A 26,358-nucleotide genomic window follows, 5' to 3' on the forward strand; every position below is an offset into this window, starting at 1 on the left:
CTGGTCCGGACCGCTGCCCTCCCGGGACACCCCCTCTGGTCTGCGTGGGACGCTTGTCCAGTGTTGGGGTGAAATCTCTATTCCCACAGCAAGCACTTCCTTACACGGCTCGTCTGGATTTGCTGCTTATTCTCGGCACCTGCCCTCCAGACATTCCATCTGGGGCCGTGTTCCTTCTGCACCTAGAATTCCTGCTAACGTCTGCCGGTGGAAAGCCCCAAATCCCCGTGTTGTGCTCTTAGAATGCCTTTATCTTCACGTTTTGAAAACTGCTTCACTGATCTGAGGACCTCATTCCTGGCCCCGGGGCTGCTGTGCTTGTGTGTGGTGCCTGTGCCCCACCGGTGCAGGGTCAGACCACGCCTGCTCCGCCCTGCGGCCCCTCCCAGGGCCCTCTGTGTTGTGTCAGTACCCGGTGTGACTGCCGGCAAAGAGTGCGCCTGAGGCCAGCAGAGGTCCACATTTCAACACCTTTATTCATCACTTTACCGATTGGACACACAATGTTAACAGCAGCGAACACAGGAGGAGCAATACGCAGACAGACATGAGCTGTTTCACTAAAGGTTTGCAAGCCAGGCGTACAGCAGCTCTGACAGGTGACGGTGACACCGTGCCTCGCTCTGGGGAGGGAGAGGAGGGCCACCCCGATGCCATGGACATTCCTGGTGAGTGCGGCTCTTAGATGCCCACGGACGTGCCTTTCTGAGTCAGGACACCCACAACAGGGACACTACTTACCACTGCGCTGATAAAGTGACACACTCAGAACTCCCTAATGGTAACAAAACAGTGTAAAAATATAGTGCATATATATATAAATTCATTTCCCTTTCCTGAAAAAACTTCGTACAAACTAGTAGTATACGATCCCTTTCAAGTTTCTTTTAAGTTGTGCGGGTTTCCTTTGTTGTTTGGCTTGATCTGGTTTTTCAAGAGTCTAAAGGGAGAGAGAAAGCATCTCAAAGGTCAGGGTGACCACTGCCCAGCCCTGCCTGGGGCCACGCACTTCACACGCCTGTGGACAAGGGCCACACCCTGAACCGCCCAGTTCCGCCAAGTGTTCAGTAGTAAATCAGTGGTGGGGGCTAATCAGGGTCAGTGGTTTAAGGACATTCTATCCTATTGGTAACTTCACAGTACAGCTGAATTGTCAACCTGGCTTGCATGGGACAGGTGACGATGGGGGGGTCCCGTGTGGCGTGGGCTGCAGGACAGGGGAGCTGGGCTGGGTCCCCAGGGCAGGGCCAGCACATGCTTTCCCCATAAAGGGCCAGATGGTGAAGATGTTGGGTCTCCTCCCTGCCGCCTGGGGTGGCACAGAAGCAGCCACACACCGTGCCTGAGCTCGGGGGAGTCCAGGAGCTGGGAAGGGGGCACCAGCCTCTGCCATAGCCACAGTCCCTGTCCCCCGAGCAGTCAGAGCGGCGCCCGTGGCCTGTGCTGAGCCCCGACCGTGGGACGTGCAGGCAGAGCAGCCCAGACCGGGTGCCGGGACAGCGTACCTTCTGCCGTCCGTCTCCGGCTTCTCGCATCTGATACGATTTCCTCTGCCTCAAGCTCGGCACTGAGGATGTCAGAGGTGTCAGAATACTCCAGTATGCATGTACACCTTGTGCTACAACACTCCAGACGTACGTGGTTTGACGTTCATTTTGGCCAAGCTAACTGTGTTACTGACCGCTCCTGGTTGCCTCCCGACACGGAGACGCCGCCCAGTCCCCCAGACAGAACGTGCCGTGTGTCCTGCTCTGAGCTGTCCTTTCTTCACAGATGGACGTGGGGTTTTTAGGGAGCCATGGTTAGTAGAAGCATAAAAACATGCGGTAAAGACACACACCCTGCCTGTGTGTTCTCACTACTCAGACTCCGACGGGGGCGCATGCGTGTGTGCGTGTGTGCAGTGTGGTGCCGGCAGGGGTTCCGTGCACCAGGGCCACGCAGTGCAGGGATGGACGACGCGGGTGACTTCGAGCCGACGGAGCGGTGACTCCTGAAGCCTCAGGACAGTCTTCGCCACCTCTCCCTCCTGCCTAACCGGGACGGGGGGGCCGTGCCTGGGGCAGGGTGCTGTCTGAGGAGCCTCGGGGTTGGGACGGGCAGGGGAGCTGGCAAGACCCCAGCACCTGTGTGGCCAGCCGGGCCACGGTGCCAGGGGTTCAGGGGAAGCTATGTGCACTTGGTTCTCCCTCAAGCCCAAAGGGAAGGTGCTGTTGGAAGTCAGGAGCGCACTTGGGAGCGTCCGTCAGAAGTGAGCCACTTCTGTGAGTTTCCCATCAGGCCACTGGGTACCGCCAGGCCACGGCACTGGTTTGTGGTATAAATGGGGCCTCCCGCTGGGGGGCGGGCACCGTGGCAGGGTCCCCGGGGACAGCTCTGTGGCTTCTTTTGTTCAGACCGCAGTCTCCCAGGATGCTCTGCCTGGAGACCCGGCTCTGGGACAGGAGACAATCTCCTGGGGGCAAGGGGGGCCGAGAGGGGCCAGGGGGACAGCCACTCCCTCTACAGGCAGCGGCACGGGGACCCCCTCCCTTGGCTCACCGCCAGGTGTGCACACCGTGGGGGCCAAGGTCTTGCTGGACTCGCACATCACCAACTGTGACAGTGGGGACCCGGCTGCTGATGGGCAGGAGGAGGAGCCCCACACCCCTGGTGCTCGGTGCCTCATGGGGCCCGGAGGGGAGGCCTGCGCCATAACCACGAAGAAAAACCACTTCGGCTCTGGACACGGAGCTTCCTGGTGTGCGATGCGCTTGCCGTGGAGAAACCGTGTTGTGTTCACAGTTGCCTCAGGTGCGTTTCCCACGCTCTCGCTTCTGGGTCCTCAAAAGGGTCCAGCCTGGGAGAGGACGGGGGGTGGGCGCAGGGTGGGGGTCCCATGTCCTGCCTGCTTCTCCCTCCCCCAGCACACACGCAGTCCTGCTGTCCTGGTTCCTGCCGCAGCGTGGAGGCCTTGCCAGGCAGCTCAGGATCCCCGGGGCAGAAAGTGGACAGCGGTGCGATGGGTTTTACAAGTGACTCAGAGCCTACCTTAACGCACCGGCAAGTCCCTGATCCCCCCGGGGAACCTGCTGGCTAGGCCACTGCCAACCCTGGGCTGAGGCTGTGCCGGGGGTCTGAGGGGAGACCCACGCGCGAGGAGCCTGGTGGAGGGGCCACGCTCGATGGGAGCGCGGGGACCATCCCCACCTCCAACGGTGACCATCGTGCCTGTGGCGCCACGGTGCTGGTCTTTTCAGCTGGCTGCCCCGGGCATGTGACAGCGGTGGGGCAGGCGGGCTCCGGAAGCTTCTCCCTCAGTCTGCTGCGGCCTTTCCCAGGACCAGTGCCAGGACCGCACAGCCCCACCAGTCACTCACAGGCTTGGCTGCACTTCTGCAAAGGGACACGTCCCTGTGGGGCCACCGTCCTCTGCCCTCGATCAGCCTCACGGAGAAACCAAATTCCAGCGCACACTGTGGGCCTCCGGACCCTCCCCTGGCCTGACTGTTGAATGGTTTTCGGCCCTCGCAGGGGTTGGGAGAGGCTAGAGAGAACTCACCGTGGAGGCGGAGTCCCCGAAGCTGGTGCGGGTGCCAGTGAAGAGGGAGCAGCCACGCCGACCCACAGCCCCAGGGCACCACGTGCGGGGCAGGGCCCCAGGCCGCAGACCCCCGCCCCTGCCAGCAGAGTGCCTGCGTGGGAAGCCTCAGCCTGCAGCGGCTCCCGACCCGGAGACGTGGACTCCGGAGGCGTGGACCCCGGAGACGTGGACGGCAGGAGAGAGAGGGGCAGCTACAGGGCACTCCCGGTTGTCTCTGCTGTGCTGAGAACCAACACGTTTCTTCTTTCTTCTTAGAAAGCACAACGAGCGAGTCGCCCGGCCACAGTTTACATCCGGACGTCCTCGGGCGCCCACTTCAAACCGTCCCTTTGGTCCTCTGAGGAGCCTCCCGCCGGCTCCCCTTGCTCCCTTGCCCACCAGCTCTGGTTACGCGACGTGGGTGTGCAAGCGCGTGCGTGTGCACATACAAGCACGGGTCCCGCCTCCCCACGCCCGCACGGTCCTGTTCCGGGTTCACTTCATTCTCGGTGCGGTTAGTGACTTAGCTCTTGCCGCCCTCGAGGCTCCTGGGAGGGGTCTGCGGGCCAGGCCGTCGGCACCACCGCTGACAGGGTCTGTCCCACTCACCCCTGTGGCCCACCGGCACCTGGACAGTGGCCCTTTGGCCTGTATGCCAGGTGGCCAGTGTGGTCTGTTCCCGGGAGACACTGGAAAAGGCCACGTGTTGATGGCCGGCACTGGACGAGGCAGGGGAGTTACAAAAGGCCAGTGAGTTCAGGGGCCCCACCTGGGGGTCCGAGAGAAGTGCGCCGGCTCCCAGGCAGGGGTGTCACCCCACAGCCACCCGGGCCCCAGACTCCTGAGTTCTGACCGGGGAGCACAGGAATGTAACCAAGTGTGAGGTGGTGGAGGCCTCGGCAGGAGGGCCCGCTCCTGGGCTGGCTACTTGCCCCCCTGCACCTTCTGGTCGTAGGTGCCCGCGTGCTTGTAGCCCGACACGTAGCCTGACTCGTCCACCAGGTCCACACGGCCTGCCTTGCCCTTGCCCCGGCCCGATGGGTCGAAGCGTTCCTTGTGGGAGCCCGTGAACTTGGTCGTGTCTGTGAGCCGAGATACGGTGGGTGACGAGATGGCTTTCTGCAAAGGGGCAGAGTGGGGCACGCCCAGGTGAGCCCCGGGGGCTGAGGCCGGGGGCCGCTGCATCGGCCGCCCCCGGGGAGGAACGCTGCCGCCCTCGGACCCCAGACCCTGAGGGCTGTGCTCCCCCGGGGAGTCCCTGCCAGCCATGCTCACCGTCACCCCTGAGATGACAGGGGACTTGCCCTCGATGAGCCTGTGCACCTCGCGGACAGCCTCTTCGCTGCTCTTGTCTTTGAACCTCTTCTTGGAGAGCTCTTCCAGCGCCTCCTTGAACTGCTCGAACGTGATGGTCCGGCAGGACTTCCCTCTGAGGGAGAGAGCACTCAGGGCCGGCCAGGACCGCTCCCCTCCACGGTGCACAGCCCTGCCCAGCAGCGCCCCGCCAACCTGCTGACCTCGGGGAACCCCTGGCTCTGCCTGGGGACCCGGTGATATCGGGGGTCCCTCCCCCATCCAGGGGCCCGGAGACATTGGGGAACCCCCATCCAGGGCCCCACTGACCTCGGGGAACCCCCGCCTCTCTCCCACAGCGGAAATCGTGTGCAACGTAAAAATACAGAATCTGCCCCTCCCCCTCCCTGTTGTGCACTGTTTATGCCCAACAGTCGGTCGCCATGGGCAACAGCACCAAATATAAATTGTCTTGGAAAAAAGCTTAAAGGAGCCACATCCTTTATGAACAACTGGACATCAAAACAGAGCTGTCGTCGGGTTCTCAAACGGGGCGTGTGTGGCGTCCACTCGACGCAGGAGGGACAGTCGGGGCACGACACACTTTGCACCTGAACGGTAACAGGGGCCGAGTCCTGCCTGGGGCCGCCCTAGCCCGACATTCCGTGACCACACAGGGACACGGTGGGGGGGCGCCACCCCAGGACACCCAGCAACGTGGGCCCAGGGCCTGGCCCTGACTCGCAGGACCCCCACCGCCCCTGCCTGGAAGCCGCTCAGGGCCAGGCCAGGGCCACCCACCTGAGGGTCACAGAGGGGAGCTGGGGGGCAGGTGCAGCCGTGTCGGTCCCCCACGGTGGGCCGTTCACAAGATCACACAAGGCTTCTGAACTGCCTCCGCGTTTTGTATAGTTTTAGCTAAAAACCATTTTTGCCACTCCAACTGGCTTTCCCGTGCTGACCCATTCAGAGAGGTCCCGTGCAGACGGCTCCCCACGGACACCCTGTCCACCCTGTCAGCAGGGTGCTGGGTGCAACGGCCCCAGAGCACCCAGCAGGCGGCTCCGCAGAAGTCCACGAGCAGAGGGCCCAGAACAGCCAAGAGCCGGCCGAGGGACTGAGAGCCGCAGCCCCAGGGACACAGCCACACGGGGGTTCCCAGAGAAGCAAAGACCGTCCGGTGGGGGACGAGCGCCAGCCGCCCAGCTCCGGACGGCGCCTGGGTTCATCCTAGATCCTAAACTACGCTTCCCTGAGTACCTCAGAGAACAACTCTGACCTTGGAGGAGGCAGAGATTTCTGAGAAATCCCACCAAAACAGTCCATAAAAGAAAAAAGGAACTGGAATTTGTCAAAATTTTGAAAACCGTGTCTTTCGTTCCAAAGCCAGCCACAGACCAGGGGAAACATGCACACACACACCAGAAAAAGACACCTTCAGGCTCAGCAGCAGGAAAACCCAGTCCGAAATCCGAGCAAATTCTGAGCCACTTTGTGCAGGAAGGTGCTAGCGGCGAGCCCCACTGAGCCGGCCGCCGGGGAGAGCCGCCTCGAAGCCCCCCACACACCTGCCGGCCAGCCACCAGGACCAAAGCAGCGACAGCGAGAGGCTGCGGGCCTCCAGGCGCTCGGACACCGTGGTTGGGGTTCTGCAGTCCTGGCCCCAGGCCCCACACCTGGGCCCTATGAGGGAGAAGCCACCTGGAGACCCAGGCGAACTACATAGCCAGGGGCCGATGGCACACACGGGGACTCGCGGGCCCACGACACAGGATGTGCTGACTGGTGACCCACAGTCAGGAAGGGCACGGCCCCGGCTGTGACCTCACAGCAGGGTCTGGGGACCTGGTGGACGCGGGGCTTCCTCAAGTCCAGCAGCGGGTGGTGGGTTCTGCTCCTGGAGCAGTCAGCCTCTGAGCAAACCGGCCTGGGCCGCACGGTCCCCAGAGCCGCTGCCCAGCACAGAGAACCCCGCGTGCCCTGGCCGAGGCCGTTTGTTTGTCCTGGGCCATCCAAGGCACCCCCGTCTCCTATTCACGCCCTGCCCGGGTCGCATTTGGGGGCCTGGCCGCCGGAGCACGCAGCCCTCTCCGGGCCCCGCGGCACCAGGCGCCGCCAGTGTGAGTCACTGGGGCCGGGGGCGGGGGCACGGCTCGCGGGGGCTCCCGTCAGAGGCCACATTCAGAGCTGGTGGACTTGCAGGCCCGCTCCACCTGGCTCGGCTGGGTGTCCCCAAGTGTCCCCGCCGTGGCTGCCCCGCAGGGAGTTCTCCCCAGGGGCCCCAGTGCCCCGCTGCAGAGAGCTGTCCCCAGCAAGTTCTAGAATGACAATGCCTGTCTCTTCCCCAGAGACACTGATCACATCACACTGCTCTCTGGACACAGAGTAAGCCTGTTCTCCGGAGCTCACAGAACTAGAGGGTGTCCCCACAATGAACCCCTCTCCTCGCGTCTCCAGCCCGGCCGGCCAGCACCCTGCTGGAAAGCCAGCCCAGGAGTAACGGGGCCACTGGTCATAACAAGGCCCTGTGAGCTGGGGTTGCACTTGGCTTCCCCAGCCCTGTGTCCCCCAGGCCTCCAGACCTAACTCCGGGTGGGCAGAGAGCTGGACCCTGCCAGTACCAGAGGTTACCCAGGAACACCAAGGGCACCTGGGAGCGAGGCAGGGGACCAGTACAGTCCTCAAAGATAGATGCATGTGCAGGCCACCCAGGCCAGCACTGGGAAGGCTCCCAAGCTTTGAGCCACCACCTCCTCACCAGCACCTCTGCAAACAGGTGGAGGGCACTCCCGGGGGCACCTCTCTGACCGGCGGCAGCCAGCGTGCTGGCCATCACGGACAGCTGGCCACTCAGGGTTGGGAGAAAGCTGCCGGCTCTCCTTGCCTTCCCTGAGCAGCAAAGCCAGGGCCCCGGCTGACCTGTCCGGACAGCCGCCTGGATGCCAGTGGGAATCCACTGCAGGCCCTGATGAAGTCCGTGGGAAGAAGGGGCCTCTGAGATGCTCCCAGCAGGGGTGGGGGGAGCCGGGAGCTCCGCTGTGCCTGTGGCCTGCAGCAGCTCCCAGGCCGGGTGCTCCAGGGGGACCGCCGATGGCGGCCAGACCCTCCTGACACACAGTGGTTCCCTCGCTCTGGCCCAGGGCTCCCCCCTGCCGCTGACGACCATGATGCTGGAGGTCTGCAGGGGCACGTGCAGGCCCTGAACCTGCCTAAAGGGGCAGCTGTGGCCCCAAGTCTGCGTTCCCTCTCCCCAGGTAGGGCAAAACCACCCTAGCGTCCCCCTAACTTCGTGCAGGTGTCTGGGGCTGGGCTTGCCCGGGGAGGGCAGCTCCCGCCACCCCATCCCCGCCTAACTGCCACCCTGGCTGTGGCGGGGGCGGGGCGGGGACCGGCGGGGGGCTGGAGGGGACAGCTGCACCGAGGTCTCTGAAGCCATTTCTGGGTGTTTGGGGAAGGTCCTCGTCTTAGGAGGCCATCATGCACTGGGACCCAGCCCTCGTCAGGGAGAGGGAGCTGTGCGGCCAGGATCCCTGTTCTCTGTGGCCTGGACCCTCGACCACAGATACGCCAGGCCACCCAGTGCAGGGGCTCGTACTGCCTCTGGGAGCATGAGAGGGCTCCACAGAGGAGGACGAGGCCACATGGCCGCGCTGACCCTGAATGCCCCCTAGCCTGTCGGGAGGCAGGGCAGGAAAGGCCCCGGGCAGACGCGGCCTGGGGGAGGGTCAGCTCTGTCCCGGCCACCGTCTCAGACATCACGGCACAACAGCTCTGCCGGCTCTCGCCCGCCCCTCCTGTGGGCACCCCCACCCCACCACCGCGCTGTCCTGGGGGACCTCTCCTGCGGCTGCTGGACGGCGGGGGACGGCGTCTGCGCTCCAGGCCGAAGGCTCGGGTCCGCTGTCCCAGCTCCCTGCCCGAGACGGTTCCCGCCGTGTCCTGGAGAGGCACGGGGTGTGCGGCAAGAAGGGAGCAGGCTGGTGGCAGACAGGCCCCAGGGAGCCCCCCCAGCTCCTCCCTAACCGGTTCAGGCGCCGGCCCCGTGTCCCTCCAGGAACCCAGAGCACCCAGCAGACAGGCGTGTGTGTGGCAGGGACGCCCACCACGCCTGGTCCCCTCGGGCCAGGCCTCTCCACCTGTGCGGGCCGCGAGCACACAGGCAGGATGGAAGGGCACAGCGTGGTGGGGACCCATAGTCGGGGACGTTCCGCTGCTGTGCACGCTGAGGCGGGGCTAATTAGGATCTCAGGCGGACCGGCTGGGGCTGTGGCTGGGCGGCGCCTTTGTCTCGGTAACAATAGTGACAAGAGTGTTCCGTCAGGGGACGGAGCTGTGAGAAACTCGTTTGAAATCCGACACATGGTAACGTCGAAACAAACAAGGGTCGCCATGGCGACCGGCCCCAAACAGAGCCCGCAGGGCCCGGGCCGGCGCCGCCCGCGCCGCCATGGCGACCGCCCGCAAACAGAGAGCGGGCGCCCCTCCACCGGCCTGGCCGTCCCGCGTCTGTGGCTCCCATGAGGCAAAGGCCCTTCTGCCGTGGCTGCCACCTGGAAAAACTGTGGCCCGAGACCCCACGGCCCAGGACACGCCCGTCCCCGCCCCACACCCCCGTCCTCACAAGGCCAGACAAAGCCAGTTTTTAGCAGGCTCCTCGAGGCTTCCCGGTGTCCTCCGGTCCGTCCCTGGGGACCCCGCGATCTCCCCCTCAGGGAGGAGGGCATGGGCCCCCCGCCGCGTGCTCCAAGCTGACCAGCAAGCCCATTCGGGCAGGGGCCTGGGCCTGCCCCTTGGGAGGGGGCCCCCGTGGCCGCCGCGGCTCGGGGTGGCCGGGTCCCAACCTTGTGGGCTCGGGCCACCACAGCCCGCTCACCAGACCACTTCCCCTGCCGGGAGCTGAGGCAGAGACGCCGGGGTCCCAGGCAGCCCCGAGCTCCGCAGTGGGGAGCCCGCCGTGCCCAGGAGCCAGGGGCCAAGCCTCCCCCAGGACGGGGACAGCAACCAGATGGGCTCCCTTCTCGGTGCTCACACGCGTGATGCCGGCGCCCCACGGGGGCTACCAGGACCCCATGCCTGCAGCACACGGGGTCTTGGGTTCTGTCCGGAGCACCTGTCCTTGGAACGGGCCGTCTCCCACCACCTGTGGGGAGCCAAGGTGTCACTAGGGAGTGGGTGTGCCGGCCATCTGTGCGCACACGCGTGAGCTGAGTGCACGTCCGCACACGTGTGCAACACGCCTGCGCGCGGCGGCCTGGAGGAAGGAGGCAGAGGTGACAGGAGGAAGAGGCGCCATCGCCTGTCCGCAGCAGCTCGACGTGCAGGCCGGCGCCAAGGCTGTGGGAGCCTGTGGTGCTTCCTGGAGAGGTGAGCCGCCGTGGACGTGCCACTTCCTGCCTCCTTCCCAGCCCTCTGGGACCTTCCCCAAAGGACATGGCTCTGAGGTTCCTCTGCTCCCGGGTCAGCCCGTGTCTCCGGATGCACAGGGTGGAGGACGTGCCCAGGAAAGGGAGTGGGGAGACCCTGTGAGGCCTCACAAGAGCTCCTGCGGGCTCCCCCTTGCCTGCAGCGTGAGCCCATCTGCTCTGCCCGCGGACGCCTGCAGGGGATCTGGCCACTGTCCCTCCCTCACCGGGCTGGTGTGCGGGGCACGTCAGTTCTGCCAAGTGAGCTCTGGGCCACCGACGCTCCTGACCCAGCCACAGGCTCTGGGCTGGCCCTTGGGGTCGGCCGGTGGCGGCACCACATGTCCAAGGCTGGCTGGGCTGCCTGGACCGTCCCCAGGGAACCACATGGCAGAGCTGGTTCCCATTCTTTAGCGAGGACAGCGCACCAGACGCCCCGGTGCGCCTCTGGAGCTGCTTGGCTGAGGACTCCGGCCAGAGCCTGGCCCTGCTGCCCAGAGCACCTCACAGTCCCCCAGCAGACCCCTCGGTCACAAGCCCGGGGCCGCAGGGGCAGCAAATGAGATCCTCGGCTGGGGCCACTGAGAGCTGGTCCCTGCAGGCTGCCAGACCGGCGCCTGGGGTGGGGGTGGGGAGAGGCAGGTTCCATGTGGCTCCCTGGTCCCCAGAGGCCCTGAGGCCCCCTACTCGGAGATGCAGGAAAGGACAGGTTGCGGCCCCTACCAGACCCCGCCCCTCCTGGGAATGTCCTTGACCACGAGGCCACAGCCCACCAGAGACTCCCAGGGTCTGGCCCCTCTGCTCCCATGTCCGGGGGCCCCTGCTCTATGGGGGTGAACTCAGGGGTCCAGGCCAACTCAGCTGAGCAGCACACCCCTCTTCATCTCCTGAGGCAGCCTGTCACTGAGCGAGGCCTAGCAGAGGCCCCAAAGGCATGGCAAGAGGTTAGGGACCCACATTCCCGGTGTGTGGGACGCAGGCGGGCTGGGCCTCTGTAAGAAGGGGACAGCATAAGTCGGGGGGCAGCAGGTCTGAGACGGGCTGCTGAACCCCCACGGAGCCCAGGACGCACGGAGTCCGTGCCCTGAGTGCCCAGCCGGGGGACACACGTGGGGTCTGATCTGTCCACACTCACTCCTCCACGGGCTGTGTCCCCAGCCTCCACAGGTGCGTGTGCGGGGGGGGGGGGGGGGACACTGACTGGACTCTTGGGCCCAGACGGCACCACGTGAATGCCCGTCCTGTGCAGAGCTGTCCAGATTTGGACACGTCCCCTCTGCAGAATTCTGCACAGACCAGGGAGCTGAGGAGGGACCCCAGAGGTCTGGAGAGCCCACTTGCCCTCTGCATGGGCCCTGCCCCCTGGACCCAGCAGACATCAGCAGATGGAGGGGTCGGATAGCCGGGCCTGCACTGTTGGCTGAACACCTTCCCCTGGGCTCCTGGGACCTCAGCCTGGTCCCGGTGATGAAGCCTCTACCTTGGGCCCTACAGCAACCACAGAGCAGCTCTTACCAACCGCCTGGTGTCACCCCCTTCTCACCTCTGCCCACCTGCACCCGCCTCACCTCCTCCTCCTACCTGTGCCCCACCTTCCTTTCCTCCCTGACCATGGGCCTTGGGAGTGGAGGGCTCACTAGAAGCCGGGATCCCACAGCTATGGTGTCCTTAGGGACTCTGCTTGGACTGGACATCTGACTGGTTCCACCTCTTCCCCAGGACCAGAAAAGTCAAGTCCCCTCTGCCTGGTGAGTGCTCTGCACCGCTGGGTCCCAACAGGACTGGCCACGGGGCTACCGCACCCTGTGTACCTCCACAGTGCCTGACGGCGACGGCGGCACCCCTGGGCCTCGGGTCAGCCCGGGAAGTCAGGGACACTGCCCTGGGATGGAGGCACACTGGTGTCTGGAGACAGAGTCACGGCCACTGGGGACGCAGGCGGAAGAAGCCATCCATGGCTGAAAGGGGCACGGGGGGGCCCAGCCATCAGTGGGCGGTGGGGGGCCCGGAGGCGTCCTGCGGAAGGCGCCCAGCTGACAGCAATACCCTGACCGAGATGGCCATGCTCAGAAACAGGCTGAAAGCTGCTTTCCAACGCTGGGCGACAGACGGCAGTTGACGTTAGGTAGCCCCCAGGGTGCTGTTCCTCCTCTCAGGGTGGTCATGACGTTTGCAGGACACAAGGCGCCCAGCGGTGATGCCGGACGTGCTCCCCGGCACCGGCACCGGGGACGAAGGGCGGCCCGGACACGCCGGAAGCATGTGAGCGCGCCGACGCCAACGGCTGAGTCTGCGGCGCCCGAGCCCTGGGCGCAAGATGCACGCACAGCGCGCTGCGCACTCAGCCCCGGAGCAGCCCACAGCGCAGCGGCCCCTGGGCAGTGCCCCCGACCCGGCACCCCGGCCTCTTACCCCGAGAAGGGGGCTCGAGCACCTCCTCATGCCAGGTGCGAGGGGGTCCCGAGCGCAGGCCTGGGCGGCACTTACTTGATTTTGCTGAAGACGATGTCCACGTCTGTGACGGTCACGTTCTTCCCGTCGATGACCTGGCAGTCCTTACACAGCTTCGACCAGTTCTTGCCGTGCATCTCCTTCCCAGAGGCCCTGGTGTCCCCATGCACGGCGAAGCGCCGGAAGGCCTCCTCCAAGGCGCTGAGCTCCGGCGCCGCAGCAGCCGCCCCCTCACCGGCCCCCTCCGACTCCAGCGACAGCCTCTTGGCTGCCCTGTCCTTTGCGGGGTCCCCTGGGGACTTGGGGGGTGTCTTGTTGGCGGCCTTGGCAGACTTGGCCTTGCTGTCGGCCATGTTGCTGGAGGAGGAGGGAGAGGAGAAAGGAGTCACCGCGCTTCTGCCAGGCCACACGTGCCAGGATGGGCACCCGGGATGTGACGGCGGCCCTCATAAGGGGGCAGAGATGCCGCCCGGGGGCTGCCCCCAAACAGTGCAAGCCCTCCACGACAGCCCAGCCACCCATGAGGCTCAGGTCCCTCCTGTCGCTCCCCTGCCAGCCACCATGTCACGGAGCCCTCCGTGTAACGACACCTTTCCTGGGGTACCCACCGCGTGATGGGGAGGGGGACCCAGAACCAGTCGGCACCACCTCAGTGGGGCCCTGGATGGTGACTGCATGTGCAAGGGAGGCCACCCAAGAGGCCCCCGTCAGGACCTCCGCGGAGCCTGCCCTAACCTGCCCATGAGTGTCTGCTTTCATGGGGCCTCTGACCCCAAAGCCGGGCAGATCCCTGGGGACCACACAGGCCATGCTGCCCCTCCCACATGTCCCAGCCAGTAGTTCCTGTCCCAGCAGCCCCCGATTCCCAAGCCTTGCAAAAGTGTGCCCCCGAGTCTCCAGAAGCCACTTCCCAGAGGAGCTGTGGGTGGCCGTCCGTGCCTTGGGGGGCTCAGCAAAGGGGGACAAGCCCTCGGGTTCAGGCAGACTCCAGGACACAGCAGCACTGGGGACAGCAAGCACACGCACAAGCCCACAGGTCACGGGGCCGCCCCATCCCGTCCCTCGCCGCTCCAAACCTGAGTCCTCAGCACCGGCTTGCCCAGCAGAAACCAGGACCAGCACCAGGGGCTGGGGGGCCGGGCAGACAGCGTTCGCACAAACCGCCACCCTCCGCAAAGCCTGCGCAGCTCAGCCGCTGCTCCAGGAGCAAAGCTGGAACCACCGGAGAGAAGAGCAGGACCGGTGCGGACGGGGCACCGCCAGCAGGAGAGTCGCGCCCGCATGCGTGCCTGTCCGTGTGGGGGCAGGGAGCACCAGCCCTCCCGGGGACCCAGGACCAAGGCGGTGCCACCCAGTCGTCTCCAGTGTTATCGATGACACCATTTCTTTGTCGGAAACAGGAGCTTCTTGGGGCTGAGGTGGGGGGGGCTCCCATCCTGTGTTGTTTTCTATCCTTTGATAAATCCATGCACTATTTCGAAAATGAGGTAATGATGATAAAATTCATTTAAAAAAAAAAAAACCTGGGGGCTTCTGCAGAGGCCTGCTGGAATACGGAGCTGTCCAGAGAGGCCCTGCTGACCCCAGGATGGCAGCCTGTCCCCACAGGAAGGCTTCCCTGCACGCACGGACCTCCCCATCAGCCCGGAGCCCAAGAGACGCACATCAGCCCACAGCGGGAGTAGAGGCCCATCCGCTGTGACCAGGGGTGGCCAGGGACCATTCCGGCTGGCCACAGACTGGGCAGTCTGAATGTCCTGCCCTCCCCTCAATGTGTTTGTTTGCAGCAGCTCCGGAACACCCCGGGAGCTCCTGTGCCCACAACACCCCCCTCCCTGTGGATTTCTGGAGTCTCTCTCTTTGGTTTCACCTGCTTTCCTGGGATGGGTATGAATTTGGGGGAATGCAGAAGGCAGAGGGCGTGAGCACAGAGCTGGGGTCCATAGTGCATAGATGCTCCCAGACGCCAGGGGACGCGCCCGGAAAGCACCCCAAGCATCGCTGGCATCAGGCCCACAACAGGCCGGCTGAGCTCCCTTGGACCCCCTCTGCTGCTGGGCTCAAGGGTCCCAGGCAGCAGGGCAGGGGTAGCGACAGGGGGTGAAGGGGGCCCTGCAGAAGAGCAAGAGGGGGAGGAAACCAGGGCGGCGCACTGGGGTCCGGTGCGAGCTGTCCCCCCTCGGCCAGAGGGCTCGGGAGCAGGGAGCTGAGGGAGCGTGCGCGCGCGCGCTGTGGGGACGGACTGTGTTACTGGATTTGCATCTTCAGAGAGGCCCTGCCAAGGTGGAATTTCAGAGCTGGCTGGGAGGAGGGCCCTGCCCACGGCCCCACACAGACGTCAACACACCTGCCCCCAGTGTCCGCCAGACTTCAGGATTATACCCCTGCCAGGAAAGGCTGTCTCTCAGACACCGTGTGTTCTCCCCAGGCCAAAACCCCTCCGGAGCCATTTAGGCTCCAAAGAGGCCATGGGCCCCATGCCAAGGGCCCTACTTCCAAAATGAACTGGGTTCCATTTCAGAATGACTCTCCCTGGCAAGCTCCTTAAGATTCGACCACCACGTGACACTAAACTCACAGGGAAGGTTATGTAGGACAGACCCTGAAAAGCCACTACCAGCCACCACATGGACATCAGCTCACAGAGCCCCAACCAGGAGCATTGGAAATCCGTTAGTGATCTGCCTGCAACAGGGCCAGGTGTGCCTGTGAGCAGGACCAGGTGTGCGTGTGAGCGGGGCCAGGTGTGCGTGTGAGCGGGGCCAGGTGTGCCTGTGAGCGGGGCCAGGTTTGCCTGTGAGCGGAACCAGGTGTGCGTGTGAGCGGAACCAGGTGTGCGTGTGAGCGGGGCCAGGTGTGCGTGTGAGCGGGGCCAGGTGTGCGTGTGAGCGGAACCAGGTGTGCCTGTGAGCGGGGCCAGGTGTGCCTGTGAGCGGAACCAGGTGTGCGTGTGAGCGGGGCCAGGTGTGCGTGTGAGCGGAACCAGGTGTGCGTGTGAGCGGGGCCAGGTGTGCCTGTGAGCGGGGCCAGGTGTGCGTGTGAGCGGAACCAGGTGTGCGTGTGAGCGGGGCCAGGTGTGCCTGTGAGCGGGGCCAGGTGTGCCTGTGAGCGGGGCCAGGTGTGCCTGTGAGCGGGGCCAGGTGTGCCTGTGAGCGGAACCAGGTGTGCGTGTGAGCGGGGCCAGGTGTGCCTGTGAGCGGGGCCAGGTGTGCGTGTGAGCGGGGCCAGGTGTGCGTGTGAGCGGGGCCAGGTGTGCCTGTGAGCGGAGCCAGGTGTGCGTGTGAGCGGGGCCAGGTGTGCGTGTGAGCGGGGCCAGGTGTGCGTGTGAGCGGAGCCAGGTGTGCGTGTGAGCGGGGCCAGGTGTGCCTGTGAGCGGGGCCAGGTGTGCCTGTGAGCGGGGCCAGGTGTGCCTGTGAGCGGGGCCAGGTGTGCGTGTGAGCGGGGCCAGGTGTGCCTGTGAGCGGGGCCAGGTGTGCGTGTGAGCGGGGCCAGGTGTGCGTGTGAGCGGGGCCAGGTGTGCCTGTGAGCGGGGCCAGGTGTGCCTGTGAGCGGGGCCAGGTGTGCCTGTGAGCGGAACCAGGTGTGCGTGTGAGCGGGGCCAGGTGTGCCTGTGAGCGGAACCAGGTGTGCCTGTGAGCGGGGCCAGGTGTGCGTGTGAGCGGGGCCAGGTGTGCCTGTGAGCGGAACCAGGTGTGCGTGTGAGCGGGGCCAGGTGTGCGTGTGAGCGGGGCCAGGTGTGCGTGTGAGCGGGGCCAGGTGTGCGTGTGAGCGGGCCCTGCAGGTAACCCGCACTTACCCTGGGAATGAGGCCCAGGGATGGCAGCAGCCTGAGGCAAGGTGGAGGCCAGCAGGATGCACATGTCTAGCACGCTGGACAGGCCTCAGGGAGGCACAGAGCTCACCCAGGACCCCCGTCCCCGCCCCCGACATGCCACAGGCCCTATCACCCTCCCTGGGCCCTGGAGGAGCCCCTCTCGCCGGCAATCCCTGCTGGTGGGTGCAGCGGCACCAACCAGCCTCCCAGGGACCCTCTGGGGAAAAGCTGGCCCCTCCTCCGTGCCCCCCTCCCCGGCGCTGCTCTGAGGCCCCTGAGGCCCCGGGCACGTTCCTGGCTCCAGCCCCAGGCGGCACCTCCAGACCTCCGGAAACTGTACCCACGTCTCTGAAGGGGCCGACGCTGCCTCGGTCACAGCCACGCAGCTGTGACGTCTGCTGGCAGGACGAACCCAGGTGGCAGAGACGGTGGGCGAGGGACCAGAACCAGTGTTCTTGGGAAATACCCTGCAGTCACAGCACCTGGGTTCCACTGTTTGCTCACTGGGCTGGGGTGTCCCTGGGACCTGTGCGGGTCCTGGGTGAATTCCTGATCTGAGTGGGGCACGGTGATTCAGAGGCTTGTGGGCCTGGGTGGGAGCTGCTCCCCCTGAAAGCTCCCTGGTCGTGCAACACCCCCCCCCCCGCCCCCGCCCCAGCATCTGGAAGGTTAACCTCTTCCACTCGAGGCAAAGCGCCAACCCCTCTGGGCGCGCGGGAGTGTGTGGGACGCGCTCTGCTGCAAGCTGACTTGAGAAACAGGCACGGGCTCCGGCCGACACCACAGGCTGCCAGGGAAAGGACTCGGGGGGTGGGAGCGTCAGAAGGAAGCTTCTGAAAGTCACTCGGGCTCTCCCTGAGCTCCTGCTCAGGGTCCCTGGTCTTCAGGCCCCTGGGGTCCATCCCCGCCCCAATCTTTCCACCCGGGCCTGGCCCAGAGGCAGCAGTGGGTGCAGAATCCCCAGACCGCTGATGGGACCCCGAGGCCCAGGGTCCTGACCGAGACCCCGCTTCTGTGCGAGAAACCTCGAAGGCCCCGGGAACGCGCATCCCTGCGGACCGGAGAAAGCTGGCTCAGAGCGGCACAGGCGTGCGCCTGGGGACGAGCAGAGCGGAGGGCGCCCGTGAGGAGGCTCTGGCTGCTGGAGGCCCCTTACTGGACGCCGCCAGATGCTCCGGGTTGCCCCCGAGGCTGTGAATAAAGCGGACAGACGGAAAAGAATGAGATCTGGAGGGGAGGCGTGTGTCTTCCCTGCTCCTCGAGCTTCCCCGGCAGCTGTGTGTGATGCCGGCCGGCAGGGCACCAAGGCTCCCGGGACCGTGCGCTCCAGAACGTTCCACGGGGCTCCCTGCTCCACCAGCGCCCAGGCCCCAGCGTCAGGGTCTCGAGCTCTATCTCCCCCAGCGCTGCCCTGAGAGAAATGGAGGCCAGCAGGCCGCAGACCCGGCGGGAGGCCTGGTCCTGTCCCCGCACCGCATCTGCCGCCCCATCTCTGAGCGCCCTTGCGCACGACACGGCCCTCTGGCAAGTGTGCACACTTTCTTTCCTAACGTGGCTGCCTGCGACACTCGATGTGAATGACCACTCGTCCCAGCGGAGGCCGTGCCAGGCGGTGAGAGCCTTCCCGGGGCCGACAAAGCGGCCTTTCTGAGCTGCACACCCCCGCCGGCCGCCCCTGCCGGCACCCAGGACAGACAGGAATCCCACTGTGTGTGGAGTACGGTCCTGAGACCCCGGCACGGCCCCTCTCAGCCCCAGTGCGGGAGTCGACCCCACCCAGGGCCATGTGAGCAGGACATACGCAGGCCCCAGGGCCCGTCACCTCAGGCCACTGGTCCACCCGGGCCCGGAAGCCCGGCGTCCCCGAGAGCCGCAGGCCATGGCTGCCCTAGGGAGCGAAGGCCACTCCCTGCCGCTCCCTGTCCAAGACCAGGAGTCGGGCGCCACAAGCCCAACATCAGGGGCCAGGGGCCCATCCTGGCCGCCCTGCAGCGAGGTCACTGGGGGACCCCCATCTTGGACCTGTGGAGCTGTGTCCAGCTGGGGTGGCGGGGACAGGCTATGGAACAACCAGCACAAGGGGTCAGGCAACCGGGACGGGGGCCCAGGACAGGAGGCGCACTCTGCGAAAGAGAGCCTCGGGGGACAGGTACCTTTCCAGTGAGGGAACTGAGGCAGGCCAGAGCTGCTGTGGGGCGTTTCACACCCAGCCACCCAGCCACAGGGGCCCCGGGGCGCCTTTCCCTTCCCCATGATAGCAGGACATTCTCTGGTCGCCGTAAAGTCAGGGATTTGGGGGGGACCTGCTCAGGCAGAGCCCCTGTTTCCCTCAACAAGTTTTCCAGGGGATCCGAGAACACCAGTGCCCGGGAGTGTGCCCGGAGCGCGTCTGCGTGTGGGTGGAGACAACAAAGCATGTGGGGCCGAAGAGAGAGCCCCCAGGGGAGACGCGGTTGGGGGGGCGCCGCAGCACACCCCGTTCCCGAGAGGGCCTCAGAACCACACAGCAAGCGGCAGGCTGGGCCCACGGCCCACCAGTTCGCGGCAGCGAGTCCCCAGAGCCACCCCAGACCACTGCCCAGACCCGGATGGGAACTGACCCGACCGCCACGGCTCACCGTCTGAGCTGCGCTTCCCCGAAAAGCTCTCCTACGACGCGCCCACAGCAGGGCACCGGCACACGGCCACGCCAGAACCGAGCACACGGCCACGCTGCACACGCTGCACACGCTGGCCTCGGCGCTCGGACTGAACCACCAGACGGGGCCTACTTGGCAGGAGGGAGGCCAATTCTGGCCGCAGAGGCCTCCGACCGACCCCCAGCACGCCACCCAGCCAGCGCCTGCGGGACCCGGACGCCAGGTACACTCCCTACGCAGAGGGCAAGCGTCGTGGGGTGAGTGGGGAGCCCCCGAAAGGCATGTCCACACCCCAGAGCCTGTGAGGGTGACCCTGTTGGCAGGGGTCAGGAGACCAGAGACCTCCAGTTAGGGTCTAGGCTCCCTGGGGGCCTGAATCCAGCGACACATGTTCTTGGAGGAGGAGGAGAAACAGATGAGTCCTCGCGTTGGCTGAGCCACAGGCCCAGGGACGGACCTCGGGCCCCGGGCTGGGGGTTGCGGGAGAGGAGGGAAGGACGCTTCTCTGGACCCTCTGGACGGAACATGGCCCTGCCCGCCTGGATCTCAGGCTTCTGGCCCCAGAACTGAGCCAGGATACGTGTCTGTGTCACAGCTGCCCCAGGGCCCTCACACGGCCTGCCGGGGCGGAAGAAGTGGCCCTCGCAGACAGCCGCCCTGGAGGAGAGGGGCCAGCGCAGGCGGCCGGCTCCAGGGCCCCCGGAAGCTGGGCCCCCAGTGGGGAACGGCCGTGGGACACGGGCCCGCTGAGAGGCCCATCCCAACCCCAAGCTGGAGGCCCCTGGGCAGAGGGGGAGGTGGCGGCCCCCAAGCCTGTGGGTTTAGGGAAGGCTTACAGCACCGCCGGGCCCAGCCCGCCCAGCCCTCCTGCAGGGGCGAGGCAGCCGCGGGGCCCGAGGGGCTGGGAGCCGGAGTCCACTCACACCCAGAGGCACACCCACCAAGCCGCAGATGTAAAAACTTCTCTTCAAGATCCTGAACAAAACAGTAGACAAAGTAGCCAACAGAATGCGCTCATCCGTCAGAAGGGTCCGCGCTCCACGGTGGAGCCTGGCCGCGCGACCAGCTCCGGGGAGGACCCGCCGTGCACGGGGCGAGGGTCGCTGCAGCGGCTCTGTGAGTGCAGGCCCGGCGGCCGGTGGCCTCGGCATGGGCTTGCGGCGCAGGTCCTCGGCCAGCGAAGGAGGCAGCAGAGTCCGTGTGCGGGAAGGGGCGGGACGCGGGCTCTCGGAGGAGCGCCCGCGAGCTTCTCTCGGGACGGAGCCAGGCCGCGTCCGCGTCCAGGAAACACCACGAGGAAAGGAAGCGGCCGCCCCGCGCTGGGACAGGACAGACCGGGCCGCCGCGGCTTCTGGACGCGCGGGGGGCGCACGAGGTCCGTTGCCCTCCGCGTGGCCGTGCAGCGCGTTCGGAAATGAGCCGGCTAAAATATGCCGAAGGGGGGGGCGCCTGGGCAGCTCAGCGGGTTAAAGCTCTGCCTTCGGCTCAGTCATGATCCCGGGGTTGTGGGATCGAGTCCCGCATCGGGCTCTCTGCACAGCGGGGAGCCTGCTTCTCTCTCTCTCTCTCTCTCTGCCTGCCTCTCTGCCTGCTTGTGATCTCTCTCTGTCCAATAAATAAATAAAATTTAAAAAAAAAAATACGGCGAAGGAGCACAGGGTCCTAAAGGACGCACGGGGCATCATGGGACACGCTGCGGCCGGGCAGAGCCGAGGGTCGGAGCAGCGGCTTCAAAATGGGGCCCGGAACCCAATGACAGAAAGACGTCCCCATCGCTAAGCTCAGCCGCCGTTTTCACTCAACCCAGACGTGAGATCGCACGACGCTCCTGCCAGGGCCTCTGGGCGAAGGGCTGGGGACACACGGGTTGAGCCGGGCTCCGCGGGCGGGGAGACCAGACGGAAAGCTCCAGGAACGAGGCCGGCGTCCTCCAGGGCAGGGCGGGGACTCGCCGACGGGATGGGGCCAGCGCACAGGGGCCGGACCAGGTGGCCGAGTGGGACCCCAGGCCGGCGCCGGGTCAGTGAGGGGCATGAAGGGCTGACGTGCTCGGAGACCGACGCGCCAGGGCATCGGATGGCCTCGGGGCGCAAGAAGGTCTGTCAGCGGCCGCTCGGAGGTCCCTGCCCTTGGCGGAGACCCTTGCAAATGCCACCAGCTTGAGACCAAGAACTTCCGCTCATCCGCAGACATCACCGGGGGAGAAATAGCGCAGGGCCGGAGTGGAGGCCAGAGCGGAGGCTGGCCGGGCGTAGCCAGCACAGGCCTGTCTCCCGAAACTCTGAAGGACCCCCCAGCTCAGTAAGGAAAAGAAACGGGCCAGGCCCTGGGCAGGCCCTTCCTGGGGGGGTGCTGCCAAGGAGGGAAAGTCCTGGGAAGAGCAGGCCAGCCAGGGGCCAGTGGACACCCACCACAGGGGCCCGCAGGCCGCAGCCACACCCAAGGCCGAGAGGCACAGGGTCAGAAGCAGGGACAGCACGGCTGGTCTCAGAAGCGCCAAGAAATCATCCCCTGCCCCTGAGCTCCCCATCTTGAGCCAGGGGCACGTCCCTAGCTGCCGGCACCACAGCACACAGCCCCACGATGGAGACTTGGCTTCCCTGCTTCTCTCTTGGGGCAGGTGAACCTTCTGGAAAGATCCCATACAGAGATGGGCAGCCAGGCACTGGTGGTCCTGCCCGGCCAGCAGACCCCCAGCCACCATCAGGGAATGGAGGCCACCGTCCACACCAAGCCCTGCAGGGTGGCAGATCTGGTGGCAAAGCAAACATGGTCCCTGTCTTAGCCCCCTGGTTTGGGGACAGTCCGTCGTCCGGCATTAAATGCCTAGAGCGGGGCTGAGGGTCAGTGTGAGCCCCGAAGCACACACAGTCCGCGGCGCGTACACCTGCCCCGAGAAGGGGGCGTAAATGGGCTTCACACAGACAGCTCGGACCCAGGGCCACAGGGCCAGCCTGGAGGGGCGCCCACGGTCATATCAACTCGGGGGCCACACCCACACCCCACGCCCCACAACCTGCCTGCCCAGCTGACCCGTCCCAGATGCAGATGGGACCCTGGCGCACATGAGGCCGCCGCGGGGTCATCGGAGGGCGCTGGAGGCTGTGTGGCCTCCCCACCGCACAGTTTCCCAAGCGGAGGCCGCGTCTGCTCCCCTGACACCTGCCAGGTGCTCGGCGGCCGTGCAGTCACGCGGACGTGACAGGATGGGGTCTGGGGAAACGTAGCCCAGGGCAGGAACTCACTCAGAGCCTGCAGGGAGTGCAGCACTTGCGCCAAAAAATCAGAGACACAGGCACACTGGGGATACGCTGGGGACATGCACCGACACACAGGACATACTGGGCACATGATAGGGACATGCTGGGGACACATGAGGACACACGGGGACCCACTATGGACATGCCAGGAACATATGAGAGACATGTCGGGACATGCCGGGGACATACAAGGGACACATGGGGGACATGTGGGAATATACAGAAACAGGGGACACGTGAGAGTGCCACACCACAGGAGCAGGAGGAGAAGAGGAAAAGGCTCCAAGTGGTTTTAATGTCTAGGCTAGGAAAAGGTAAAAACCTGTCCTTCCTTGCCGAAAACCTAATTTAAAAAAGAGGAAGTCGGCGGCAGGAAGGTGCTCCTGGGAGCACAGGTGCAGGCTCTGGGCAAGGGCAGGGAAGGCGAGCCAGAAACCGTCACTTTTCACACACTGGGGAAGACCGTCCACTCTTCTGCAAAGAGGGTCCTGTTTGGACGGCAGCTTACAACGCACGGGAGCCGCCGGAGGGTCCCTCGCTTGGGGGTGGGGAGGGGCACCTGCAACCAGACTGACTTGGGTCAGGTGAGCCCTGGAGACAGCAGCCAGGCTCCCAGGGGGAGCTGCGATTCCCTATCCTGCCGGCCCCTGGGTTGGTGGCTCCGGTGGACTCGGCACTCAGTGCCAGACCCGGGCGCCAGGCCCGGCCGAGGAGGACCAGACACTTCAAGGTGCAGCAGGGCCCCCTGCCCCACAGCCCAAGATCCCCAGATGGCCCCTCTCGCGTGCCCCTCCTGCCTCCCTGGCCACATCACTGGCTATAAATAGGTCTGGCTCCCAGGCAGCACTGCCTCTCCCAGAGGAAGCTTTTAATTCTCAGCCTCCCCTGCCCGCAGCTCTGCTGCCCTGAGGAGAGTCTGGCTGCTAAAAGCCTCCTCTGACATGTCAGCCGTGATAAATGATTTCAGTTTCTTAAGAAATTCTCGGGTGATTTGCCCATTATCCACCGTGAGAATGACAACCTGGTGCACAGCGACAAGTCATTTACTGCAGGTTCCAAGCACCCAGGAGGATGAGAACGCGCCGGCGCCGCTTCCTCCGATGTCCGCCGCTTCGCCCCTCCGGCCCACGCGGAGCCATTCCACGCAGTGGCACCCGAGGCACGGAGCCCCCGGCAATCACCAGAGCCACAGGCCTTTCCCCAGGAGCGCGCAGACCCTCGGCTTTCTGCAGACGCGCGCAGGAGATTCCGCGGCAGCCCTGTCCCCCACCCCGTCACCCCGTCACCCCGCAGGGTGCCGTGTGATGTGGACCATGTGATGGGAGCAGCGGCTGGTACCAGAGCCCAGAGCCGGGTCACGGAATCCAGTTGAACCCCCCCACGTCCCCCCCAAGGCTGGCTGCTCCCGGCCCCACCCCCACTTCCGGCCTGTTCCAAGCCTCCCCCCCCCCCCATCACTCCATCCCCTGGGGTCCCTGCTCTCCGGATTCGGGTCGGCCTTTACCAGTGACCTCCCGGGAGCCGGGGCCTGGCCCGGCTGGCGCAGAGGTCCCCCCACCGCACCCGCGGGGTCCTCCCTGAGAGCCTGGCCGAGGGGCGCGCGGGGAGGCTGCAAGTGCGACCGCGAGCTGGGTCCTTCCCCGCCAGATGAACGGGCCGCGAGCGCAGACGGGCGAGGGCAGGGCCGGCGGGCCCAGAAGGTGCGCGACGGCCGCAGACGCAAAACGCCTGTCGAAAGGCGCACGACCGCGGCGGGGGCGCGGATTTTCCTGCGCCCTCCCCCCGCCGCCGTGTCGGGGCTACGTCTGCGGCCGTGAAGCCGCAGGATCAAGGGCTCCCCGTTCCCCCGGAGGCCGGCCCCGCTCCCAGCGCCGCGGAGGCCTCGGTCGGTCGTGCCCGCGCCGGGGGCCCCTCCGCGAAGCGTCCGCGTCTGCGCAGCGCAGGCCCGACGCGCTCACCTGCGGCGCGGACGGGGGCGCGGACCCCGCGGGCGGCGGACCCCACCGTGGGCCCGGGTCGCCCCGAGTTCGCGCCGCAGGACGGTGGCCCCTCACACCTCTCAGCCCCGAGTCCCCGCCCTGTCGCGGCCGGCAGTCCGCGGGCCTGGGCAGCGGCTACGCGGTCCCCGAAGCCGGACGCCGAGGGCGCGGGCGGCGGCGGGGAAAGGGGCTGCGAGGGGCGTCTTCGCCGCGCGAGCCCGACGCCGGGGGAGGCCGCGGCACCTGCGCCCGCCGCGCCGCCGCCCGCGCCCTCGGCGCCCCCAGACCCACGCCCCCGCCGCCCACCCCGGGCGCACGCGCACCGCCGGGAAGCCCAGGGCCGGGGTCGCACGGACGCACCGGGGGCCGCAGCCGGGAGGGGGCGCGGCGGGCGCAGGTGGCAGGCGCGGCGGGGCGGCGGCGGGGGGAGGGGGTCCTGCGCCCCGGACCGAGCCCTGCGGACCCTTACCTCCGAGACGCGGCCACTGCAGCGGGCGCCTCGCGACTCGGCCGCGCGCGACCGGGTGTCCGGCGTGTGCCCGCGCCCCCGCCGCCCCGGCTCGCCGGCCCCGCCCCGCCACCCCCGCCGCCCCGCCCCCGCCCCGCCCCGCGCGCTCATCGGCCCGCCCTCAGCCCGGCCCGCCCCGCGCGCTCATTGGCCCGCCCAGCCCCTCTGGCTCCCGCCCCGCCCCCGCCCAGCCCAGCCCCGCCCCTCCCGTCCCGGGGAGCGCGCGGAGTGCGCGGAGGCCGGTTCGCGCGCCGCCTCTGCCTTACAAGGCCCGCGCGGCGCAGGGGCGTGGGAACCGCGGGGGGAGGCGGGCTGGGGGCGCGGGGCCGGGGGCGACAGACCCTGCCCCTCCCGGAAGCCGGGAGGCCGACCCTCACTCCCGCGGCCGCGGCGCGCGCGGGGACCGGCCTGCGGGTGGGGCTGGGGCGCGGGCGTCCCCGGGCCGGGGGGCGGGGGCGGTGCTGGGACCTCGCCGACCGCGCTCAGGTCGGGGCGCGCAGTGGGCCACGCCCTGGGGCCTGGGGGCAGCGGGAACGTGCGGCCCGCGCCTGGGTGGGGTCGGGCGGTGCCGAGCACCCGCCGGACACCGGGCGCCACCGAGCCGCCTTCCCCGCGCACGAGTCGCGGCTGCGTCCCCAGCCCGGCCTCGTGCTTCTCGGCTCGCGGTGGGCCTCGGCTGCTGAGCTCGGGGGCAGCGGCCATCCTGACATCCTCTGCCAGTTTCTCTTTCTCTTTCCCGGCCGACACCTGCGCTCCTTCCCGGCCAGGCAGGCTCCCTCCAGGGACGGCAGCGGGGCAGCGGTGTCCCTGTCTGTGCCCCGGGGGACCCCCTCCAGCGCAGAAGCCCAGCCTGGGCGTGGCTTTTAAGGTCACTTCCAGCTTTACTGCCGAGCTTCCCTCGGACCTGTCCAAAGGACCACTGCCCCAGCGTCTGCCTCCTCCTCCTGACGGCAGACCCCACCCTCGCTGGCACCCATTCCGGGCTAGGCCCTCCCTCTCCCAGCTCCAGAGACCCCTCCACACTCCACAGGCACACCCCCCGTCCCGCCCCACAGGCTCTGCCTGGCTCTCAGATGGGGGTCCGGAGGCCGTGGGAGTGCAGCTCTGGGTTTCAGCTCCTGTTCCAGCAAGGTCACTGCGCCTGCCAAGACAGCAGAGCAGACTGCAGCGCGGCATCGGAAAAGGGGTCCCATGGCTGCAGAGTAGGGTGCTGGGGCTGGCTCTCCAGCAGAACACTAGCCCATCGGGCGGGGGCGGGGGGACACTGAGAGCTAGGACAGGCAGCCCTTCGTGCCCCAGCCCCAGCCCATCCCCACAAATGTCCTGAGTCCCACATCCTCCTCTCAATCCCTCTGGTTTCTACTGCTCCAAACTGCTGGAGGACAGGTCTGTTCGTAACTCCAAGGGCAAGGGAAGGAGGAAAAGCGGCAGGGTCCCACAATCGTCATGT

At 66.5% G+C, this 26,358-nt stretch overlaps 1 protein-coding gene across 3 annotated transcripts; it reads right to left on the reverse strand.

Moving 5' to 3' along the window:
- Positions 1 to 456: 456 nt before the first annotated feature.
- TPPP (tubulin polymerization promoting protein) lies at positions 457 to 24,968 on the reverse strand. Of its 3 annotated transcripts, none has more exons than XM_059173558.1 (4): positions 24,870 to 24,968; positions 12,745 to 13,065; positions 4,838 to 4,991; positions 457 to 4,681 (listed from the first exon to the last, which is right to left on the reverse strand). In XM_059173558.1, the coding sequence occupies exons 2-4, from the start codon at positions 13,059 to 13,061 to the stop codon at positions 4,487 to 4,489; spliced, it is 666 nt and encodes a 221-aa protein (XP_059029541.1). In that variant the 5' UTR covers positions 13,062 to 13,065; positions 24,870 to 24,968; the 3' UTR covers positions 457 to 4,486. The 3 variants fall into 3 exon arrangements, 2 of the variants coding, with proteins under 2 accessions (XP_059029541.1, XP_059029542.1); XM_059173559.1 differs by lacking the exon at positions 24,870 to 24,968 and adding an exon at positions 23,926 to 23,946; XR_009353671.1 differs by lacking the exons at positions 457 to 4,681; positions 12,745 to 13,065; positions 24,870 to 24,968 and adding an exon at positions 5,186 to 10,335 and having other exon boundaries at positions 4,855 to 4,991.
- Positions 24,969 to 26,358: the final 1,390 nt, after the last annotated feature.

Source organism: Mustela lutreola, chromosome 5, assembly GCF_030435805.1.
Source record: "Mustela lutreola isolate mMusLut2 chromosome 5, mMusLut2.pri, whole genome shotgun sequence".
NCBI lineage: Eukaryota > Metazoa > Chordata > Mammalia > Carnivora > Mustelidae > Mustela > Mustela lutreola.

What these genes read in the sequence shown, in the direction of transcription:
- TPPP (XM_059173558.1), bottom strand. Translation starts at nt 13,061, where the DNA reads ATGGCCGACAGCAAGGCCAAGTCTGCCAAGGCCGCCAACAAGACACCC. An exon ending in ATCGTCTTCAGCAAAATCAA is followed by an intron (nt 4,992 to 12,744) that starts GTAAGTGCCGCC and finishes TCTCTCCCTCAG; the next exon opens with AGGGAAGTCCTGCCGGACCA. An exon ending in CTGTCATCTCAGGGGTGACG is followed by an intron (nt 4,682 to 4,837) that starts GTGAGCATGGCT and finishes GCCCCTTTGCAG; the next exon opens with AAAGCCATCTCGTCACCCAC.